Raw genomic sequence first — 22778 nt, forward strand, 5'->3', positions numbered from 1 at the left:
TTGTAGAAATGGGGAGAGTTAAAAATGTAGAATAAGGTTTTGCAGAATCAGGCATTAATATTTGCTTAATAAAAATGAAGTATTAATAAACAGCCAACATCTCAGTGATATTAATGCTAATAATCAACCAGTTAGTGACAATTGTAAACTAAAACCATGTTAAATCCACTATTTATACATAATTGTTCTACAGTCCATACACAGTATTTTGTTACATTAGAAGTAACTGTAATTAGATTACAAGAAAAATAAGAGTAATCCCTTACTTTACTTTTTCAAGGGAAAAGTAATTAAATTACAGTAATATATATATTACTGTAATTTATTACTTTATTACTAATTTATATATATATATATATATATATATATATATATATATATATTATATAACACACGCGTGATCACTGAACTAAGTTTTCTTTCTTGTTTAAGTGAACATAAACAGCTGGATGTTACTCAAGGTGCGTTCCATTCGACAGGGTCCCTATGGAGTGTTCACTGCTCCCTATTCCCTGAACACGGTATATCAGTTGAAGTGGACTTCACGGACTATAACCGCTCATTTGGAACGGCCTGCAAACGTCATCAAAGAAAGTCAATGACGGGGTCGCGCAGATTGATATAACATAAATATATATAGGACTACATTCATATTTTAATTTTTATTTACTATAATTATTTTTATTTTATTTTATATAATTTGACAGGATAACGATTTGATATGGAAAACATTTTCTTTTTGGGGGGCGATATCGCCCACCCCTATGTGCAGTAATGTATCAGTGACACCACAATGTCTGTTCACTAATCAAGGTTTCTACAAATGACAATGCAAATCCATCATAAAAATATTACTTGTGTTTAAACTATTTACTATTAATATAAACAAAGAGTAATCAAATAAGTCAACATTTTTTGCAAATTTATTGTATATGTCAATCATGAGACTTGTGATATGTTAATAAAATAATAAGTAGTGATGCACCGATGTATCGGCCGCCGATATTTATCGGCCGATTTTTGATGAATTTGAAACCATCGGCATATCGGCAATAGCATGAGAAAGGCCGATACCGATTGTTTATTAATTAACTGCATAAAGAAATCCATTATATGTAAAAAATGAGTTAATGTTGTTTATCAGATAAATGCTGAATAGCAAAAACCACCTTTGAAGGTTGTCATGCTGTCTGATTATATTTGTTTTAGCTTAATTTGTGCCTCTCTTATTATGTTGGTCAGTTGAATGTTAATTAGATCCAATCCATGTTCAGTAAAAATAATTTGATGCAGAAATAAACTAGCTAATAGACCAACTGTATAGTATTGTATACAAGTGTTTCATATCGGTATCGGCATCGGTATCGGCCAGAAGTTGTCTGTTTAAATTGGCATCGGTATCGGCCCAAACAAATCCTATCGGTGCATCCCTAATAATAAGTAAACTTGTGAGCAAAATAATTTTTTAAAATATGAGGTATTGGATCGTGTGCATTTAGGATACATAAGATGTTAGCTATAACATGTTTTTTCCTAATAGAATATATTTTCTAAATGTCCACAAGGCCAAAAGTGACCAAAGTTGAAGAAACACCCCGACTGACCACTTTAGTTGGATGTTACTCACAGTAATTGAAAAAGTCATCCATATCTCTTCCTGTTTCTGTCATTTAGAGACAAACACAACATGACAATGTCAACATTTAAAGTACTTTTTGAAAACTACGTCATCTTGTTGTCTCATGCATTGTCCTAATAGTTCTTACAAATGTCTAAATATATTTTGATACAGATGACAACAAGATTTCAGTGTTATGAGACTCACTACTGTGGCAGTAAGGTTACCAAGCATGTACCACAATGAGTGACAATCTAAACAACATTTTGTAATTAGACGACATCACATCACTTTATTAGCTCAATTCTATAAAGTGTCCTTTCACGAGCCCAATACTTAGCAGTCCTTCTGGGCTAGCCATTCAAAGTGCCAGACCCTTCCTACTCAGACCTGTCAGTCTATCATAATCGCCAGTAAACATGCCCAAAAGGCTCTTTGTACTAGACACTAGATCTGACAGCGCCTGGCTGAAGATCTTCATTTCCACAGACAGTTTAGGAGATGATGAATAGACATGAACCGCATGCTATTTATCATAGTGCATATAAACATCACAATATACTACTGGATACATTCCAAACACTGCTACTTGCTATATAATGCAGGATATAATGGCCACGTTTTAAAAAAGATTTATTCATTCATTTATATCTGCATTGTCTGCCTGACTTAAGTGCTCAACTATGACATTTTAAACTTCATGCTTTTAAAAACATACTGTTATCTACTTTTTCTGATTTATAGTTTATGCAGATTATACATAGTACTGTATAAAAGAGTTCATGCAAATGTGAAATGTAAATGGACTGAACCAAGAAGTACCAAAGAAGTTTCTTTAAAAAAAAAAAAAAACAATTTGAACATGGGGTACAGATATGTACGGAGGCCCTAAGGGGACATGGAGCAAAACTGAAAAAAAAGTTTAGTTTCGCGTGCGCACGTGAAAGCGAAAGATTCACGTGCGCACGCGAAAGTTTCACGTGAGCACCCAAAACTAAACTTAAAAAAAAATTCTGCACATGAAGGTTTCGCGCAAACGCATGAAAGTTTCACGTGAGCACATGAAACTAAGCTTTAGATTTGTTTTACTCCAATGTCACCTTAGGGCAGTGCTTCTCAAATAGTGGGGCGGGACCCCCAGGGGCGTGAGACCCCGGGGAAAATACGTTTTCAGGAAGTGATTTTTTTGCACCGTCACTTAAAGACATTACACCCCAAACATGCTGATAAGCCGCTTGAGTTTTTTATTATTATTTATTGATTATATTTAATTTAATTATTCAGTATCAAATGGTCAAAAAAATTACTGTAAATAAGAATTGATTTTTTTATTTCAGGCAAATTTATAGATTTTAAGTCTTTTCTGTTACAGACTAAACACAATGTTAATAAAGTTATTCTTTGTTGTAAGTTGATTGATATTTCTTTTTTTGTGTTTTCTTTAATGTTAATAAGGATACAATGCTTTGCAGATGTGTCATTTTATAGACAAATTATACTATTTACAGTCGCGGCGGAGAGTTGGGGGGGCGCGAAATGTTTACTTCTTCCTAGGGGGGGCGTGACAGAAAATAATTGAGAAGCACTGCCTTAGGGGCTCGGTAGATGTGTGGTTGACAGGTGGCACCGTATCTAACATAGTATATAGGATAATAATAATAATGTAAATGACATGAAAATGTGTCTGTGTTCACATTTATGTGACTTGCAGTGCATTCAGGGTAATTTTTTTCAGTACTATATGTGTTTTCCCGGGGAATCAAACCCAATGATCTTCGCACTGCTATCACAATGGTCTACGAACTGAGAAAAAGGAATGCTTTAGCTATTTTTTCAGTTTTTATCTAAAATTTTTACTACTGAGACCAACGCAAAACAAGTGATTTAGGGTGTAAGATGCTAAAATACAAACGGCATTAAAAAGGACAGACTACATCATTTATAGGCCTAATACAAAACACAGTCCCCTAAAATACAATTCAGTGCTATACGTGACAGTTGGCAACCACTGTTAAACCAAACAGCAAAAGTATTCGTGCAGAGGCCTTGATGAGAGCAGAACGCCTTCAATCTTATCTCTACCGTCTCTCCAGCTTGACGCCATATGCGTCATATGATATTACAATCAGGCTCAGATGTTTCCTCTTGATTCTCAAACAGTCATGCCAGGCACCTATTGTCAATAATGTAACACAGTTGTAAGGTCTTACTCCAGTCATTTTTTTTGCAATGGGATTGCTGGATTTGATAGATACTTTCATGCAGGTGACGCAAAGGCAGACGTGATGAGATTCGGATTTCCATTGTCTGACATCTTTGTTTCCTGCTACTCTGCAATCTGATCTGAGTGAGAAACATCTCTGATATTCAGGATAAATGTTTTGGAAGATAATCCTTTTCCGTGAACAATGAAAATATGTTCTTTTCTCACAGGTAAGGTAATGGTTAGGATTAGTTTATGTGTTATACAAATTTTACAAATGATCCTTTGAAAAACTACACGGATACTGTTTTCACTTGTTGGCATGGTTTGTGTAAATATGTATCACTCCAAGCATGCCAACATCAGTTTAGACCTTTACCTACACAGCCTACACAGACATCATGATAACTATCATGAAGGGTGACTGATTTTGAACTACATAGGCGGCAACTTTGTACAATGCAAAAATAGTGTTTTGCAAGCAAGATATGATGCACAGTTGATGTATAGATTACAAAGTTTTGTATAAGTTAGCTGTGCAATGCTCTAATAAACAATAAAAAATACATTGGGTAAAAGTCTATTTTAATGACACTTTAATAGAGAATTCTCAGATTTAAATATAATTTTTTCACTTTTAGTCGACATTTCTATTAGCTTCTTCTGCAATCTTTATTTCACCGACCTTGTCACAATGCATTCTGGGATTTCCTTTTTAAAAGGATACATGCAGAATTTCGCTAAAACAAAGACACAACCTTAGTTGGCAATGTATGACTAAAGTATAGTCTGTTTTTTTATGCACACGTTGGTGTGTTTTTATGCGCGCATGATTGAATGCACAAGCATAGTTTATTTGACTCATACGTGTATGCAGACGTTAGACACATGCGCACTGTGACAAAATGCAATGCATCTCTTGGCTACATACTCCTGCATGCACAAACTGCGTGTGCAAAGTATGCACGGTTACAAAAATCCAGCTGTGAAATTTGCATCATGTGCACTGTATGAGGACCCTCATGTATGCCTAAAAACCGGACTATACTTAGCTTTATTTGCCCAAATTTTAAAACAGGCTTTGCATCAAAAGGGCAACTATGATACATTATAGTCAGCTCACAACATGATCTCACAAAGTTCCGTGGGATAGTCACGGAATTTTTTGCTCATTTTTCCGTGACATTCTCACGGATCTCCGCATATTTCTGTGGCCCTGCCACGGACTTTCTTTTCCGTGTCATTCTCACGGATTGGTTACTCAACTGCTTTTTCCTATTTTCAAACCATTGTCGCTTCGGTTTAGGGTTAGATTTGGTGCTTGCATTACTTTGTCACTGTAAGTATTGGTTTATACAATTTTTTCTGATGTAGTCTTTTATATTTTCTAAACTTTAATCAATTGTCACCTGGCATTGGGGTTAGAGTTGGGTTTGGGTAGGGATGTCATTTTATGTAAATCTAACCCTAAACCGAAGCGAAAATGGTAAGAAAATAGGACAAAACAGTTGAGTAACCAATCCGTGAGAATGCCACGGAAAATAAAGTCCGTGGCAGGGCCACGGAAATATGCGGAGATCCGTGAGAATGTCACGGAAAAATGAGCAAAAAATTCCGTGACTATGCCAGGTTTTGGAAAAGTGTATGTTGTTTCAGAGGTGACCAAATCTCACTAAAGATGTATGTGTCTTTAAGAAAACAGACATAGTTTTTGAGCGCTTTGAAAGGGATACATGCATATGACTCTGGGTTTACTTCCCTTTAAAATTAACCAAAAATTGAATGGCAAATTCCAAAAAAATAAATAAAAACAAAGAGATTTCTATTAGGTGATGTTTTGTTTAAAATGTCCAAACTATAGGAGTAAAATGCCTAAAATATAATCTTATTACAAGTCAGATCCATGGCCAATGTAAATCTTACTAAACTTTATTAAAAAAAATGCTCAATGTACCACCTTTAACATTGCAATTCAAGGTTTCTAACTGATAAACACTGTAATCCTTATGAGATATAAGGATCTGCACCAGCATTTAAGGTTAATATCAGTAGTGACAGAAGTATAATCAGGAATTAAAGTCAACGTTAGACGCTTAAGACACTGATCAAAACCTCCAATAAAAGAATGTGAACTTCTTAATCGCAACTATCCCTCATCTGACACAAGTGTTTTGTCTTGGGCTAAGCCGAGCAGATCTTCGAGACCTCGGCTGAATGCCTCCCAGATTGCAAATCTAACTCTCCACGCCGTTGAATTAACATCCCTCCACACTAATTTCTAATCCCGGTTGAGGTTGATTGACAGCGATGGAAGACTACGAAATGGCTCGGTAGCGCTTCATTACAAGCACTTTTTCTGTGTGAGAGTTTGGATTATTTAAGATTACTGTTTAATGCCGTTTTAATCTCTCCTGCCGAAAAAGATTTCTGAGCAAAATACTGGACGGCAAGCACAGGGGTGGTGATAAGGCATTATAAGTGTGCGATGAGATCAAAAATCTGCTTTTTATCCACAATTTGGCTCATTATAAAGTTAACTCGGCTATCAATTTATTGATAAGCGCCGGCCGTCCCGAAACACCAGCCGGAAGATTATCTCTCTTCAAATAAGTCTTAATGAAAAATCCTCAAAACAACAATGACTGGACAGAAATATCAGGAAATGCTAAAAGATCAGTGCAAACATTGGTGTGCAAATAAAGGGCTGTGGTTATTTCAGAGGCGGCTCATAATTTCTCGTTCATCTCTTGAGAAATGCTTGAGGGATTTTAAGAGGTATGACACCACTTCTGACAGACAATATCAAGCCTTTAAGAAGGGCATGGTGAAAGCCCTGGCTGCTAAGCTCACTGAGCAATTGGATTTCACTGTAGCCTTTTCAATCTCTTGAGACTTCATAAATGTATTGAACAACTTGGTTAAGCTGTGACCTTACAAGTTTGGGTTGAAAAGAAAGGATAGATTATTAGGTCTGAAGCTATAGTACAAGTTATTAAGGGATAGACCCAGTAACTGAAGTTGAGTTTTGCTTTATTCTGACAGATCTGTCTCAATTTTACATTACCGTTAAGATTTAAAAGACAATCTTTTAATGCAATGCTTAGGCCACATCCACATGAACCAATGCTTCCCCTATCCGATATTTTTTATGCAATATTTTTCCCCTCCATAAACACAGAGTCATCCCAAGAAATGTATAAAGTGTAAACAAATGGCAGAAACCATGCCTTAAGAGACGTGTTGTATTGAGGACACGTGTGTCATTTCAACAAGTTACTTTTCAGCTCGCTGATATGGGGTTTTTAAAATACAAATATATTTACAATAAGAAATGTCTGCAAACTGAAATAATGCAGAGATCATGGAGCTCTTCACCGTGCTGAAACTAAGAGCGATCACCAGCTTCATAGAACATCGTAGAAAAAAACGCCAAATCCGTCTGGACAAAACACCGATTGGATAAAAAATTGTACAGCTAAGCACAGCTCCGTGTGGACAGGCTCTCTGATTTCAATGTTAAGTCAATGTGAAGACGCGTTGACGGCACGGATGAGGCGCAATTCCGTGTGAATGGTGCTTTTGTGTATTTTGCGTTTGACGCGAATTTGCGGCTGACGTCCGAGTTGAAAAAATTGAACTTTGGCGGATTTTCGTGCTGCATTAACTAATCAGGAGCCTGCTTGCTGCTGTGGCTGCAGCCCCCCCCGGAGTCACTCATTCAACTTGAAGGAACGCTTGATATTGTCCGTGAGCAGTCACAAGTTCTTATTTCGATAGAGACAGGAATAAAAAGGACCTTGCTTGGAAGAGTGTCAGTGAGAACATTGGGCAACCTGGTGAGCTGTAAATATACCGTAAAACTTCAAATAATAGCCGAGTCCCAAATAGACGCCTGTCTCTTTTAGACGCCTGGTGTGACGACAGGTTTGGGTAAATAAACGCCTGTCTCAAATAAAGGCCTGGTCTGTTTTTTAGTTTCGGGTTGTATTTAATCTTCTTAAACCCGTCAGATAGTCTGTTTAAGACAGTTCTATGGTGCAGATTGAACACGCTAAAGTTTTTTTTGCTTACCGGTAGATGTCACGTGACAGACGCAGTCGTTCCTTTACTCATCACTATGACAACACAACAAGCTTCGTCGCCAGGATTGATGTGATGATGACAGTAGCGAAGTGGCAATCGGGAGAGTCAGGACTTTTCCCGGTGGGCCGGTAGTGTTTTGGGGCCACTGATAATAGCCGGGCTTTCAGTCTTTTGTCATGCATGCACTCCCGCCACACATTGTATTTCTCGCGCAGAAACACTATTTATCATATTTCATATGCTGCAGCGCCTAAAATGTATCTGGCCGCACTGCCGTCTCTCTCATGCCCGTCTTCCCTGGAGTTCTAGTCGAGCGAGCCAATACAAAAAAAAGAAAGAGGCTACACAATAGCCAATCAGAAAATAGCACTGTTGTATCTGGGTAAGATTTCACGCAACAACCAATAAAAAAACATATAATTGTTTGCTTTATTTATACTGCCAATAATTTAAGACTGTTGTTATTACACGAACTAATTTGTTAAACACATTCAAATTAAAAATAAAACGTAATATGTGGTAAACTCCTGCTGTCATGCTGGAACAATTAAATTAAAAGCCTGTCTCTTATAGAAGCCTATCTCTTTTAGACGCCTGGTGTGATGATAGGTTTGGGAAAATAAAAGCCCGGGCTATTATTTGAAGTTTTACGGTACATTTCACTTTGGAGTCACGTGACGTTTATCGACCTGCGCCATTTATTTTCCCCCTATAGTAAGGTGACCAAATACAAACCGGTAACTCTCAGCATCAACATCAGCCATCTTGTAAACAGGCAACCGCATAGCGCTTGCCCCTCCCACAAGAAGCAAATTTTGCCTCTGACGCGCGTCAAATGTCTACTTTGACGTGCGAATGCATTCAAACTTTTAAAGCGGCAAACTAGGCGCAGTAGACACGATTTTGACGCCTCAAACGGGGTTGCTGTAGATTAATACCACAACACAATAATACAAATGTAAAGAGTAAAACAATTAGGCCCAGTATCCCGTTATCGTCTGTCTCACCTGAATCACATTCTTTCGGCTGGATTTCTCTGTTGTCCACTCGATCGCAGCCCCACACAGATCCACACCATCTGGTTTGCAACCGGGTTTCTGCAATTACATATTAACACTTTTGTCATGATCAAATGGTAAAATTCATGCAGTACGGTACCCAGATCTGATGAAAACCGATATCATAGAAGACTTGTTGGCTCCTCTATGCCAGTGGTTCTTAAACTGGGGGCCGTGAGATGGTGCCAGGGGGCCCCAGTTTTATGACATTTTATAAAATACATTAATTTATAATAAATTCTGTGTAATTAAACCTAAAAAAAAATAAGGCTAATAACCAACAGCACTTCTTTGTATAATTATATGTTTTGTTTAATCAAAATGTTAAGTTTTAGAACTGTTTTTTTTTTGTCATAAATTTTCTTTGGTGGGTGGGGGCACGAAAGAATATAATAGAAATCAAGTGTTGTTGGTGTCTAATGTTACATATAAAAATAAGAACCAGTTGATGCACAGAACACCCTTTATTATAATATTACAGTTTCTATTATTTACAATGTTTTTACTATATGTGATAACGTCTCGTGCATGTGAGGAGCAGAACAAAAGATGAGGTGCTTAAACTACTTAAAAAGGCACTTCATACAGTTTTACTGTTTTAATGAAGTGGCATAAATACTTAACTTCATCCTGATAACCTCTCTGTGTATTGCCCTCAGATGTTTCATTTATTATAGCTCAATTGATAGAGCATTGCATTAGCAGCTCAAAGGTCATGGTTAGCTTTTCAATGAACATGCATTGTGATAAAATATATCTATAACTTAAATGTAGTTTAAGTAGCTTTGCATAAAACAGTTATATTTAGGCAGATGCTTTTATGCAAAGTGGCTTGTGAAAGTGAGGAAAACAAAAAATTTAAATAAAATGTAATGCATACTGTATGTCAAGCCTTTGAAGAATGCAAACTTTTTGAAATCTCTCTCTCTCTCTCTCTCTCTCTCTCTCTCTCTCATGGAGTAAATAGACAAGATCAAATGTGAGTTTTGTCAAATATGGAAATCATTATATTTCCCCACTCAATCACTAACAATTATGCTGCTCAATGCACATCTGCATCTATTCATTAACACTGTTGTATATTTCATGGTTTAAAGGTTTCTGTTTACACACATTGTTTATTTTAAATGTCTTCTTACTTTCCCTCCATCAACAGAGAGCGAGATAACGATCAATTCTTAAAGTGAAATGTTTTTAATATTACAGGTGCACTTTGTTTGAGGGTGTGTAAATACAGTATGTACAGTGTGTAAAAGAGAGATGTGCATGTTGTCTTACCAGATTAGCCACAGCTTCTTGTTTGCTCTCCTTATAAAATAATAAGTTATTAGAGGAAAGAACAACCCAGGTTGAAGTCCAGTTTTTCCTGTGAAAACATAAATTGAAGGAATTATATATGTTATTAGTATTATTACTATTACTATTATTACTATTTTTATGATTATTATTATTATAATTAGTAGAAGTAGAAGTAGCAGTAGCCTAGTAGTAGTAAGAGTAATAGCACAGCAGCAGTAGTAGTATTAATATTATTGTTATTATTACAGACAGACATATATACAGACACAAAGATAAAAACGTAGATATATTAACAAACCGTAATTTCTTCCCTCCTTCAGCAATTTTGGCTTTGTTTAAATATTCTCCTTTTAAAGCAGGCTGCAATATAGAATCAAACACATAAAAACACACAACTATTTAGTGCAAAATGTTTAAACAACGTAAAAATGAATTTGGGTAAAGTTTGGTTGATTGCTGAATTTGTATTGGTTAATTTGCCGGAATTAAAAGAATTTTAAAGCAATGCTTCCCAATTGTTTAAGATGAATGTGCTGTTCAGACTTTGATTCTATAACCTTATTATTATATGATTAACTGTGAGCATCACCTCCTGGCTCATTATCCAATTTTCCCGCCTCTCAAAAAATGCTGGGTTGCATGGTTAGGCCAAATATAGACATTTTTCAGGTTAATTTAAATCAACTGTTGAGGTTCTCCACAACCCAGCATTTTTGTAAAGTGCCGTTTCATGACATGTCACAATAAAGGAGGTACCACGGAGCATACCTGCAGCCCAACAGAAGCATCAATGTTATGTTGAGACTGGTTCCTCCGATGACGGTTAATCTAAACAAAGAGCATGTGTTTCTAAGTAAATATGATCAACTCACCTAAATAATATTAAGTTGTCTGGATGAAATTATGACTAAGTTACTACACGGACCACATGATTTTAAATCAAATTAATATATTGCTCTGTATATATATATATATATATATATATATATATATATAGGGCTGTCAAAAGAATAATTGTGATTAATCGCATCCAAAATAAAAGTTTGTGTTTACATAACATATGTTTGTGTACCGTGTGTAAATATTATGTATATATAAATACACACACATTTCATATATTTAAGAAATATTTGCATTTAAATACTGTATATACATTTATATTATATAAATATACATATGTTAAATATAAATATAACCAATTTATATTAAATATGTACATGATTGGGTGTGTTTTTATATATAAATAATAATTATACACAGTACCCACACATATGTTATGTAAACACAAACTTTTATTTTGGATGTGATTAATCACAATTAATCTTATATTTATTATTCATATATTTGTAAACTCTTATTGCAGTCTACGTAAGTGACTTGCTGATAAACTACTGCTCATATTAGGTTTCACTAAATTTTCTTTTTTAGAGGTCTTATCAGATCCTTAATATCTCCCTATACAGTAGATATCATTCATGTAAGATTGACCTATTTTATAATAAATGAAACAACAAGCGAAACCATTTAGGAATATTTTGAATCATAATTCTGATTACCAAAAACAAAATTACAAACTGGTATTATAAAAATGTAACAAAAAATTGTTACTCGATCACATTTGTGTGTCTATGTTATTTTGGCAGAACTGGCAGAAACATCAGTATATGATAGACATGAATAAAAGCAGCAGTCTGTCTTTAGCAGTGCTGGCCTGCCCTCTGCTGTTCTACTTGATACACTCCATCCCTGTGTTATTCAACACACAGTGCATGCACAGTGCAAGAAGAAGCTCGCATAATGTGTAATGTAGCAACATGCAGCCCTGATTTACAGAATTGAAGTACAATGGCCCAGCAGTTAGAGGTGTTAATATGCTCACTCACAGAGGTCACAGGTTTCTGTAGTGTTTCAGGCTCTGAGAGGACCATGGATTTAGTCTGGCTCAGTCTTTCTCCAGGGCTGTTCTGAGAGTTCCTGATCCTCATCTGAACAGCTCCAGGAAGTACCAGTGCCGGCTGCTTGTGCATTGCTGTGACACTGACAAATAACACAACAAAACTGTTATTACTTATCTACAAATGGTGCTAAATAGCACTAAAAGTGTTTAGTTGGCTTGTAATCATATAGGGGAACCACTTTAAATGCTTTATAGCACCTATGAAGAGCCATAATTGGTGCTACTGTATAGCAACACTTATGGTTCTGCATAGCCCCATATGACTAAAGTTAATTGTTATACAAGCCAGGGAACCACTTTTAGTGCTATTTAGCACCATTATTTAGAGTGCGTTAAATATAAACAGGCATGGGACAGCCACAAATACAATCATTAACGAAAAGTTAGTTGTCACACATTTCACTAAACTGAACTAAAATATTTTTTTGTATTATTTATTCAACTGTATAACATTTCAACAAACAAAACATGTGAGACAACTTGCCCCATAAAATGTGACAACCTACGCAAAAAAAACAAAAACATGCTTGCCCTAAAACAACAGATTTCCCTTAATTTATATACTCTGACACATCCCTGTATCACGAAATTATGTACCTATAGTCACATAAATTTGTGATTCTTTTCCGTGACATTGACATGCTTTTCCGCCTTTTTGCGTGAACATGTCACGCATTTCTGTGTAGGTGTCACTGTCACGTATTTGTTACTCAACCGTTTTGTCCTATTTTCAAACCATTGATGCTTCGGTTTAGGGTTAGATTTGGTGTTTGGATGTCATTTTAAGTATTGGTTTATAATTTTTTTCATTTTATTTTTATATTTTATGATTTTTAAACCATTGTCATCTGGCATTAGGGTTAGAGTCAGAGGCGGAGCGAGGGGGTGGCTTCTGGGGCTCAAGCCCCGAATGTTTTGTCAAAAGCCCCGAATCTTTTCAGACCTGTTAAAATGAATTCATCCAGTACGCTAGGTGGCGGCGTTCAGCATTAAACGCTCCAGTACCCCACTCCAGGCAACTAATGAGAGATTGAAGTTGAAGGCAAATTAATATGTTGAATCTCCCCACAGTAAATGCATTTTCAAAGTGTTTGTTATTAAAGTGCCTTTGTTATTACTGTAAAAGTGTATATTAATAGTTATGTGATGTAAATACTTTTAAATAGCGTCAACTAATATGTTATCTGGCTAACGGCTAATGTTAGCGCTCTATTCTGCCTGCTCTGCTGCTGCACACTGTCATTGGTAACGTTATATTTAAAGTCGCAATGAAATTGAAATGAAAAACTATATATATATATATTGTGGTATTATTAAAAATGTGTGTGTTCTCATAATCTTTAATCAAAAATGCAAAGCTCCTCCCCTCCTCAAAACGATCTCTCTTCACTTCCGGTCATATGGTATGGGTCCGGGAAAAGATCGCAGCGATTAGCAATTAGCAACACGACCCAACTTCAAACGATCCCATCAGTTCTCGAAAGACAAATTCAAATCCAGACCTGCCTCATTTAATTTCAGAAGCTGTTTCATTCGGATATACGTCACCACGAGGAAAATAAGGCAATCGCTACTTCCATTTCATGGCGACTTTAAAGTACATTTAATCACAGTGAATTACAACTTTGAAAAAACTTGCTCATTGAACATCTCTTTTCATAGATAAGTATAATTTTTTTAAAGACGTCAGAAGTAAGAAGGTGAGAAAGGATATAGTTAAAGTCATTTAGGCAGCTTATGTTTTGTCCATATGCATTTCACTGAAAGTTGCAATGATTTCACCTCAGAATAGACATTTATGAAATGTGAATCCTCAATCTCTTACATTAAAATATCCTTATTTTTGATAATTGTCAGTGCAAATAGGAAGAGAGGAGGGTGGAGAGAAAGAGAGAGAGAGAGAGAGAGAGAGAGAGAGAGAGAGAGAGAAAGACTGAAAGAAAACGCTTCCATAAGCAGGTGAGAAATTGTTCTGCTAGTGAAGTCAAAATTGTTATTCTTGCTTATGTAGCTTTATAATTACTGGATTAGCCTACAGCAAACATATTTTGCCTATTTTTGGATAACAGAAGTTAAAGTGCCATTGCCAAAATTTGTTATGTTACAGTTTCAAAATGATAATACAGAGAGAACACTTAAATTAAAAAATAGCCTAAATGCCGTAAATGGAGAAAAAATATCAGCAGGGGACCATTTTGAACCCCTAGATTTGGGCTAAGCCCCTAATGTTTACAATGTCTGGCTCTGCCCCTGGTTAGAGTTGCGTTTGGGTAAGGATGTAATTTTATGTAAATCTAACCCTAAACCGAAGCCACAATAGTAAGAAAATAGGACAAAACAGTTGAGTAACAAATACGTGACAGGGACACGCAAACAGAAATGGGTGACATGTTCACGTAAAAAGGCGGAAAAAATGTGTCAGTGTCACGGAAAAGACTCACAAATTTACGTGACTATAGATACTTAATTTTGGGATACTGGGTTGTCTGACAATATATTAAATATCTATATGAAATATATGGTATATAAGTAAGTAATAATTCACGTGTGCATTATTTTCAAATAATTCAAAGGACTAGAGTCAATTATTCCTCTTATACCACGGGTCTGTTGAATGCTGTATTCTAATTGGCTGATAAATGTTCCATGGGTATGCATTAATTTCTGATAACCGCACACCTAACTTGTCAAATGTCTTAAAAATAGGCATCAGAGCAATGTTAGTGGTAATCGTGGTATAAGTAAGGAATAATTGACGACAGGCCATTGAATTATAAGAAAATAATGCATTATTTTCAAATAATTCAAAGGACCGGAGTCAATTATTCCTCTTATACCACGGTTACCACTAACATTGCTCTGATGCCTATTTTTAAGACATTTGACAAGTTAGGTGTGCGGCTTACAGAAAAATAATCAACAACCATGGAACATTTCTCAACCAATCAGAATATAGCATTCAACAGACCCGTGGTATAACTATATATTAACTACTGTATATATCAACATATGTCTACTGATTATTTCCCGAAGGTATTCCTGAACATATTAATCATTTGCACTAATATGTCCCCCACATCAAAAAAATACTGGGTTACACTTTATTTTAAGTTGTCACTGTTACATTGTAATTATATATTTAAGTACTAAGTAATAATCATTACAGTAAAAAGTAAGTAACAGCAACATGTACTTACTGTAGGGTTGGGGTAGGATTAGGGTTTGGTTTAGGATTAGTTGCATGTAATTATGCATAATTAACTGTTAGTACTATAATAATTACATGTAGCATGTGTAACATGTTTATTTTACAAGACACCGTAAAATAAAGTGTTACCAAATACTGTATATGCTTTGTTACTATGCTTTGTTAATGTTTACTATAGTATTCTATAGTATTATTAGTAAATATTGTGTTTTTCTTTCATATTTACTATGGTTAGGTTAAAAAAAACATTACTATAGTATAAAACAGTATTTTTTTACGTGGGTTGTTTTTGTGTGTACTTTTTACCTAATAACCATTACAAGATTACAACAGTTTCTGTAGGTGTTTAAAGCATCCAAACCCTCTGTCTGGACCAAAAACAATGTCTGGACTGTTACTTTCACTGTTTGGCTCACAAGAGGTTAATTCCATTCATATCAATATGACCTTTTCAGTTCCTAACTTAAATTCATCTTTTAAAATGCAATCACTATTTAAAGTCTTAGCTTTCATTAACTATCTCAGTATATATGCACACTAAACCTTATTGTTTACATGTCAATCTCTATTGTGTCACGCATGTGTAGCAGCTTTTAAGCAGAACGTTTCTAGTAAAGATTTCAACATCAGTCTGATTGCACCATCAAATACACAGCAGAGGAACTAACCTGTCATACACAACCCAACAGCGTAAGGTTTTCACACAAATCTGCATTCCTCAACTTCATTTTATACCATATACAGACTTGAACTGAAATTTTAAATGTTTATATTTTGGTCAGCCTGATTTAATTAAAGGCATTTCTCCTTTGTTTGACATTAAACCTAAATCTAAAAATTGAAATCTAGTTTCAGTCGGTTTAGACCGTCTACAGGGAAGTCTACAGGGTTTTTGTACAGTCATACTTTTATCTAGTTTTGCTTTACTTACAACAGTGGTTCTCAAAGCGTCCACACTGCTTTGTGTAGGGTGCATCTCGTTGCGCCCCCCAAAACATTCATGACATAAAATCTCAAAAACATATTAAATGATACAACGTAGTGTTGTTGGCCTTATTTTTCTGATGTTTAATTACACAGAATTTATGATAAATTAATGCATTTTAAAAAAGGTCTTAAAACCCCCCGGCACCATCTCACATTCCCCGGTTTGAGAACCACTGGCTTACAGAAATAAATCATGCACTATTGTCCATATAGGCAAACAAATGCTATTGTGAAGCCTTTCTGTATGTGAAAATTAAGATCAAAAGTCTCTGTGGCTGTTAAACCATGAAATATGCTGTTGACATGGCAACATGACAGGAAACAAATAAATCTTCAAATAAAAGTGCAGCGGAAACACAATGGCACTTTCAGTTATGCACGATAAGTTGCCTCTGTATTAGTGGTTTAAAAAAGGGGCAAAAGTTTGCAACCTCCTCCATGAGAGACTGCAAGTGAACGAAAGCGAACATTTAAAGAAGGGGTACAATGAAAACAAATGCTATCAGTTAAATATGGTATGTTAAATTTTGCCATAGCTTGCACCCCTTTTTTATTCAGATGTATAGTTAACATATAAATCAAATCATGAAAACATTTCAGAAACTGAACAATAGTTATATAAAGGGGTGCAATTCTTGTATGGTTTGATTACATACAAACAAATTAATCTTTGCTTTGCTGTATATAAAGGAAATTTGTTTTCCTGTATAGCTTAGTGGTAGTGCATTGTATTACAACTGTAAAAAGTTAAAAGTTGTATCACTTTAAAAATTACTTCAATTGGTAACTCCTAAAAAAGTTTTTTTTTTTTCATCTTAAAATTTCACTTTAGGTGAACATTTTAAGTTGAATAAAGTTACATTTTTAAGGTGTAACCAATTGAAGTCGCTTTTTTAAGTTAAACCAACCAACTTTTCACTTTTTACAGTATAGCGATGCAAGAGATCATGCGTTCGAAGCCAGGGAACGTACATACTAATAAAAATGGCATACCTTTAATGCACTGTAAGTCACTTTGTATAAAAGTGTCAGCCAAATGCATAAATGTAAATGAATAAATAAATTATTAGCTTTAGTTATACATGAATGTCAAATTACATGTCTCTTTTCAGATCTTAACTCTTAACTTTGATTCGTACAGTACAGCTTATAAACTTGTCCAAAGAAACTATACTGTAAACAACAAAGTCCACCACTAATAATCATCTCCCACCCACATACATTTCTACAGTCGCATCATGTCTGTTTCCGTTAATTTCCTAATCCATTCTGTCAATACCCAGGCAAAACCGATCTGCTGCCTCACAAATCTATCAAAAAGATCAACTTACCTGGTTCTTGTTGGGATCCAAAAAATACTGATTAAAACCTGTATCCGCAGACACAGAGAGAGAAAGTGTCGTTTGAAGGAAGTGTACAGGTCACATGGGAGACTCTACGTCTTTCAAGATGTGCAAGTATTAGTGCACATACATGAGGCTTCTGCTGTCACACACTCTTCACTTCCTGAGGCCTGTAACAACAGTTTCAGTTAAAATGGCTGCTGCCAGAGCATACAAGAGCAGATGAAATAAGATCAGCACCAACCTGAGACTTCTCAACAGCTTTGATGAGATGTATGGCCATTTGGGAGAAGATTGGTTAAATTAGGCCTTAATTTGTGTTAATAAACCACTGTGTATTTTGGGTATAAATGTTGAAGTTAATTAATGATTTATAGGTCATTAAGAGACATTATTCAAAATATTGTAAAGTACTATTTCCTGATGTATTAGCATCTGGAAGCATTTCTCTTGTTTCTTTTAAAATAAATATTTAAATACAAAGTTTTAAAATGGTTACGTTTTTGTTCTCTACACAGAATTACTTATCTTTTTTAATGGCATAAAATTAGCGACACATTTTTCACTTCCAGGTGTTTAAGAACAACATTTTAATATTGTTGGGTGCACCCTAACCCTTACCGAAAACAAAATTTAAGCAAAGTGGTTTAAAACATAACGCCTCCTCCTTTGTCTTACATGAGACTTTGTGGTATAAGCATGCTGTAATCATGATATAATAATAATAATATCAAATATATAATCATATAAAGAAATAATATGACAATCTAAAACACTTTGGGGCGGTTTCCCGGCCAGGGATTAGACTAGTCCTAGACTAAAATAAATGTGAGAGCTGTCCAAACTGAAAACAACTTGCACTGACATATCTTAAAATACACAAGTGCCCTTTATTTTCCCTCAAAATGCACACAAGTAATGTTTTTAGTAAGGAATGTTTGTTATATTTCCTATTAAAACTAAGGCCTAGTCCTGGTTTAAGATAATACCTGTCCAGGAAACCACCCCATAAATAAGTATATTTTTTATCATTTCCCATTGTATACAGTATAACATTTTAGTTTCAGCATTACAGCTTTTTGTTTAATTGATATTGTCAGCACAACAGCTTTATAATTATTAAATTTAAAAACTAGATGACAAGTAAAAAAATCTTTATTTTTATAATAAATATACATCCTTATATTTATGTCTCTTGGAAATTTTAATGGATACAAACTATGGGGTAGGGTTGAATATATATCCACCACACACTAGTTAGTAGGACTAGGATTTATAGTCAATTTTAAATGCAGTTCACAATTAGCCCACTAGATGGAGCCTCTCAGTTTACAGGAAAAAACAACATACCATTTCAAAACGTGTTGCCGTTCTCGATTTTAACCTTTCCCCCATGATATCCTCCTTCATATTTGTTCGCCTGTTAACACCGATAGATGATCTATAAATGAATAAACCCAACATTTGATTAACAGTGCATCATATCTATAGCCCTCAAGCACAGGACTGCAATGCAACCACTAGATGGAGACAAACGCTCACATTTAGCAGCAATGCATCAACTTAATAATCGCTTACCTTAGTTAGTAATGTATAAAACATTGCAGCTGCACGCCGGACTACCTCCTATTAGAATCCTTCATTATTTTAGTTGCTTCATTGTGAGTTAACGTTAAGTTTTGAGCAGTTGTGAGCTAAACAAACAAATGACGGGCACTGAGGTAAAAAAAGGCCACACGAAGTACCTATCACGCCAGACGTGTTTCAAATGGTCACATAAGAGACCCTAGACTTTGCTAGTACGCAAAAAAATAATATTTATCGACATTAGGGAAGACTTTCTGTAAACGAATAAGGGACAAGATGTTAATTTTATATGTTTATCTTAAAAAATCCAGACGACAGCAACAGCATCACATACCTCCTGCAACTGATGACAACCATTAAGTGGGCGTGGCATATATTTTTGCACAAATCAATTTTGAGTGTAATACAATTATATATATATATATATATATATAATAAATTGGCAATTTTCAAATGGTTGGTTATTATTCTACTGTAATTACAAAAAAAAAAAAAAACGATAAAAAGATACATTAGGAGGCAAACTCCAATCGGAAGTTGGCCTATCCCTATGAAAGTTAAGACATTCCCTCCTAGAATGCCACCTAGTAATGACTTTGCCACTTGAAACAGTTTTTTTTTTTAAATAAAATAAAAATATGGTAATTAACACGTGGTGGTATATGCAAAAACCGATGATAGTTAACTTTAACTAAAATATGCTGTTTCAACCTAAAATGCTGGGTTTTTCAACCCATGGATCTAAATTAGCCTATATCATCTATATCATGGATATCAGACTATAAGTAGCATATATGAGCAATCATAGTAGTGATTTTTAAATTGTATTTCTTTTCTTATTTCTTTTCCTCAAATTCCCATTAAGATTCACTGATGGCAAACTTTTCCTCTTCAAACAATGAAAGCGTAGACATGAGCTAATGTTTCTGTGAGGAGGAGGGAGCAAGAATGTGGTGGAGTTCACAAACAATGTCAGATTGTATTAGGGCTGCTGGGGCATCACTCTGTAAGATAGGTGCTGTGTGTGAGTGGGGTTAATCCAGTGTTTATGAAACACACAGGGTGAATAGCTGGCCCGTCACACTCAACCTGCACTGTTGTGTGATGTGTGTTTGCTCTATCACTTCATCTTGGATCGAGTGAACGGCTTAATGAGAGCGAGGAAGTGAAGCACAGTACAGGGTTTCTTATTTCTTTTTAACGCTGAGAGCAGGTGAAGAGTATCTAAGCCTCTCCATAAACAAATAACTTCTGAGAAAAGGTGAGCAAATATAAAGAGAGAGAAGCTTAAGAGAAACCCTTGGCCATGCACCATTTCACTGTAAATGTTTTTGAAAGGCTTTTAGGTCCAAGGCCTTGTCCCAGTGGTGCGGTGCGACCTCTTTCCGTGCCTCCTCCGGGACATATGGCCAGCATTCCCGGTTCCCATGTCTGAGTCCAGATTAAACTCTGAACCTAAGGTGTGGTAATCCCGAACAGAAACTCACATTGACAGAACTGGGGCTCTTTGATCAGACTGAAAATTAAAAGTAGGGGGTTGGGGGATAGAGGGATAGAAAAGGCAAGAATGAAAAATAAATGGAAAACATGGAAATTGTGATATATCGCATAGTGGTTAAGATTGAGCTTCAGGTTGTGGTGTTGGGTATGTGTGAGGGTTTTCTATATAAAAATCCCAACATGATAAACCTGAAAACTAGTTGAAGACTATAGTAAGCAAGTCCTTATAAAGATCACTAACATACTGTTTGTGTATCAGGCGTTTGTAGAATAATTAAACAGTTTTGTCTGGTGTCTGCGGTAAAACATGTTGGTATGTGAGTGATGTAAGCACACTGATGGATCAATCTATGATGGATTGGTCAATGTATGTTTGTGCTAATCCATATTTCACTCAAGCAATATGTGTGTGTGTGTGTGTTGTGTTGTGTTGTGTTGTGTTTTAGGGCAGATAAGCCAGTAGAAATGAAGAGGGCTGTTATTTCAATAGCAGGAAATGGAGCCCTTGTGAGTAGAGACATGACTATGAAGTCTGGCGTGAGAAACTTCAGTTTACAAAATACACACATCCATGCACACACAGGCTTATATATTCAAATATATGTTTTTTATGAATAATATTATTTTTGAATCTCTTTGCAGTGACAGAAAAATACACTACGTGTAAATAAACCAAAGCAATGTTAGACAAGTACATTATATCACCTGTGTGTACCTCTGGGGAAAAAATAAGTGAAAAGACATCAAGCAATACCTCAGAGATATGACGACATTATTAATGGCAGTATTCTCATGTATGGTAATTGTAAGAATCGCAATAACACAATGGTAATTCTCTTATATTGAGATTATACCTTAAGTATTTGTGTGTTTCACAGTCTAATAAATTGAATTTAAATTCCTTTCTATGTGAATACACCTTGTAATCCCATATATCCCTAAATAAATGTTAAAACTATGACACACATCTATCAGTCCATTCATCCATGCAGTTTGCTAAGTAAGAGATTGAAAATAAAATAGTAATATTAATAATAATAAAGTAGTAATAATGACCGTCCGGGCTTAAATTCTGAATAGGTTTGTTTTGTAACACAACCCGCTGACTGTTCGATATTCTAGTTTATAATATAAAGCATTTAAGTAGTGCAGATGTGCATTCCTATATCACTTTATCCCCAGGCAGAGTATTAGATCGCTGGATGGTGTGATTGATCAGAATTGAGAATTCTACAGAGATGTAATAAGATAAAGCAATTTATAGTGTTTTTGCACACAGGTAGTGAGTGTACTTTACATCACACTATGTTAAGATAAGTTATAAATAAACATAATTTATAACCTTAAGTCCGTGGCATCACATTTTTGTTGATCTCAATGTTTTGACTTTAAAGGTGCAGTGTGTAATTTTTAGAAGGATCTTTTAACATAAATGCAAAATAATATATAAAACTATATTATCAGGGGTGTATAAAGACCTTTTATAATGAACTGTTATGTGTTTATTACCTTAGAATGAGACGTTTTTATCTACATACACAGAGGGTCCCGCAAACACGGAAAAAAGGTACACCCCGGCCTTAAGCCGTTGGTTGCAATTCGCAACCTCACCACTAGATGCCGCTAAAATGTACATACTGCACCTTTAAAGCCTCTCCATTGTGCACAACAATATTTAAAGGCAATTTCTACCCAATAATACAGTATATTCTAGAGCCTGGCATAACTAAAAAGATGAATATTTGTTTTACAAATAAACAAACACTAAAAATCTTAATTTTTTGTTGTATTAACTTGTTTCAGTGCTTGTTTTCTCATGTTTTGATAAAGGGGTAATTTCATGAAAATCTGACTTTTTCTTCAGTTAAGTGCTATAATTGGGTTCCCAGTGCTTCTATCAACTGACAAAATGTAAAAAAAGAATAACTCAGTAAC

The 22778-nt window shown here is 35.2% G+C and overlaps 1 protein-coding gene across 2 annotated transcripts in view; it reads right to left on the minus strand.

The window, feature by feature from the left end:
• arhgap15 (Rho GTPase activating protein 15) overlaps positions 1 to 19675 on the minus strand; it is a 51424-nt gene extending 31749 nt beyond the window's left edge. Inside the window, exons 1-8 of one of the 2 annotated variants that reach the window (XM_055215693.2) lie at positions 19335 to 19674; positions 19107 to 19197; positions 17745 to 17926; positions 12145 to 12298; positions 11030 to 11089; positions 10560 to 10621; positions 10241 to 10328; positions 8912 to 9001 (exon numbers count right to left, since the gene is read on the minus strand). In XM_055215693.2, the coding sequence (XP_055071668.1) occupies positions 8912 to 9001; positions 10241 to 10328; positions 10560 to 10621; positions 11030 to 11089; positions 12145 to 12288 (444 nt within the window). In that variant the 5' untranslated portion in view covers positions 12289 to 12298; positions 17745 to 17926; positions 19107 to 19197; positions 19335 to 19674. Of the gene's footprint in view, positions 1 to 8911; positions 9002 to 10240; positions 10329 to 10559; positions 10622 to 11029; positions 11090 to 12144; positions 12299 to 17744; positions 17927 to 19106; positions 19198 to 19334 lie in introns of both variants that reach the window. The other variant, XM_055215695.2, reaches the window with a different exon arrangement.
• Between the last annotated feature and the right edge of the window lie 3103 nt (positions 19676 to 22778).

Source organism: Misgurnus anguillicaudatus, chromosome 17 (genome assembly GCF_027580225.2).
Source record: "Misgurnus anguillicaudatus chromosome 17, ASM2758022v2, whole genome shotgun sequence".
Lineage (NCBI taxonomy): Eukaryota > Metazoa > Chordata > Actinopteri > Cypriniformes > Cobitidae > Misgurnus > Misgurnus anguillicaudatus.